Here is a 789-nt window from a genome sequence, read left to right on the forward strand (position 1 = left end):
TTCCCACAAATGCTTCAAGGCTTTCAATGTCTGAAAGTCAACAAAAAATGACAAATAAAAAGCAAATAATACTATGAATAAATATTATATCTGTATACATACCATAGATGTTTGTATTAGAAGGGAGCAGATTACTGCGGTGAAAATGGTTCAACTTTGAACAGATGCAGTTTAACATCAACAGATACGAGATGAAGTCTAATATAAGTTCACAGCAGAACTTACCCAGAAACAGGCAGAGCGATGTAATCTTAGTCTCCATCTCATAGTTGCATCCAGACAAACAGATTTTGTCCCTATTCAAAAGTAAAGAACATTTCTGAACAAACAGGCAGCAGGGCGAGCTGAAGCGCGTCTGAAGCGCGTCTGAAACTGCAGAGCAGAGCTGCAGGAGCGGTAAAGTGCAGGAGCTTCCTCATTTGATGAAAGGACGACTCTAAAGGTGAAAACAGCGTTTCTGTTTACAGCAGCGAGGTGTTTATGGAGAATATTGTTCGCCCAAAATTATTCTAATATATAAAGACCTCATTAGTTTTATTTTGGAGATTTTTTCTTTCTTTCTAAAGATTTCAATATTGTTCACATCGCATCTGAAAAGTAGGTTTAGTTTTTGGCTCATATCTCAGATCCAGCTCTGTTCCGCAATAATATGCAAATATTTCTATGCAAACACAGAGATATCGATCAAACTGTATTTTCCCGGTTACATTTTTCATCCAAGTAGTTTTAATGTGAAGCTTTATAGGAAGGAAGACAGAAAGAGTTGTTTGAACGACTTTTCTACAGATG

General features: G+C 36.9%; 1 protein-coding gene across 3 annotated transcripts in view; it reads right to left on the reverse strand.

The window, feature by feature from the left end:
* LOC107094497 (CD48 antigen-like) overlaps positions 1 to 449 on the reverse strand; it is a 42,127-nt gene extending 41,678 nt beyond the window's left edge. Inside the window, exon 1 of one of the 3 annotated variants that reach the window (XM_015390123.1) lies at positions 226 to 449. In XM_015390123.1, coding sequence (XP_015245609.1) covers positions 226 to 262 — 37 coding nt within the window. In that variant the 5' untranslated portion in view covers positions 263 to 449. The remainder of the gene's footprint in view (positions 1 to 225) is intronic. The other 2 variants (XM_015390121.1, XM_015390122.1) reach the window with 2 other exon arrangements.
* Positions 450 to 789: the final 340 nt, after the last annotated feature.

Source organism: Cyprinodon variegatus, unplaced genomic scaffold, assembly GCF_000732505.1.
Source record: "Cyprinodon variegatus isolate N-32 unplaced genomic scaffold, C_variegatus-1.0 Scaffold486, whole genome shotgun sequence".
NCBI lineage: Eukaryota > Metazoa > Chordata > Actinopteri > Cyprinodontiformes > Cyprinodontidae > Cyprinodon > Cyprinodon variegatus.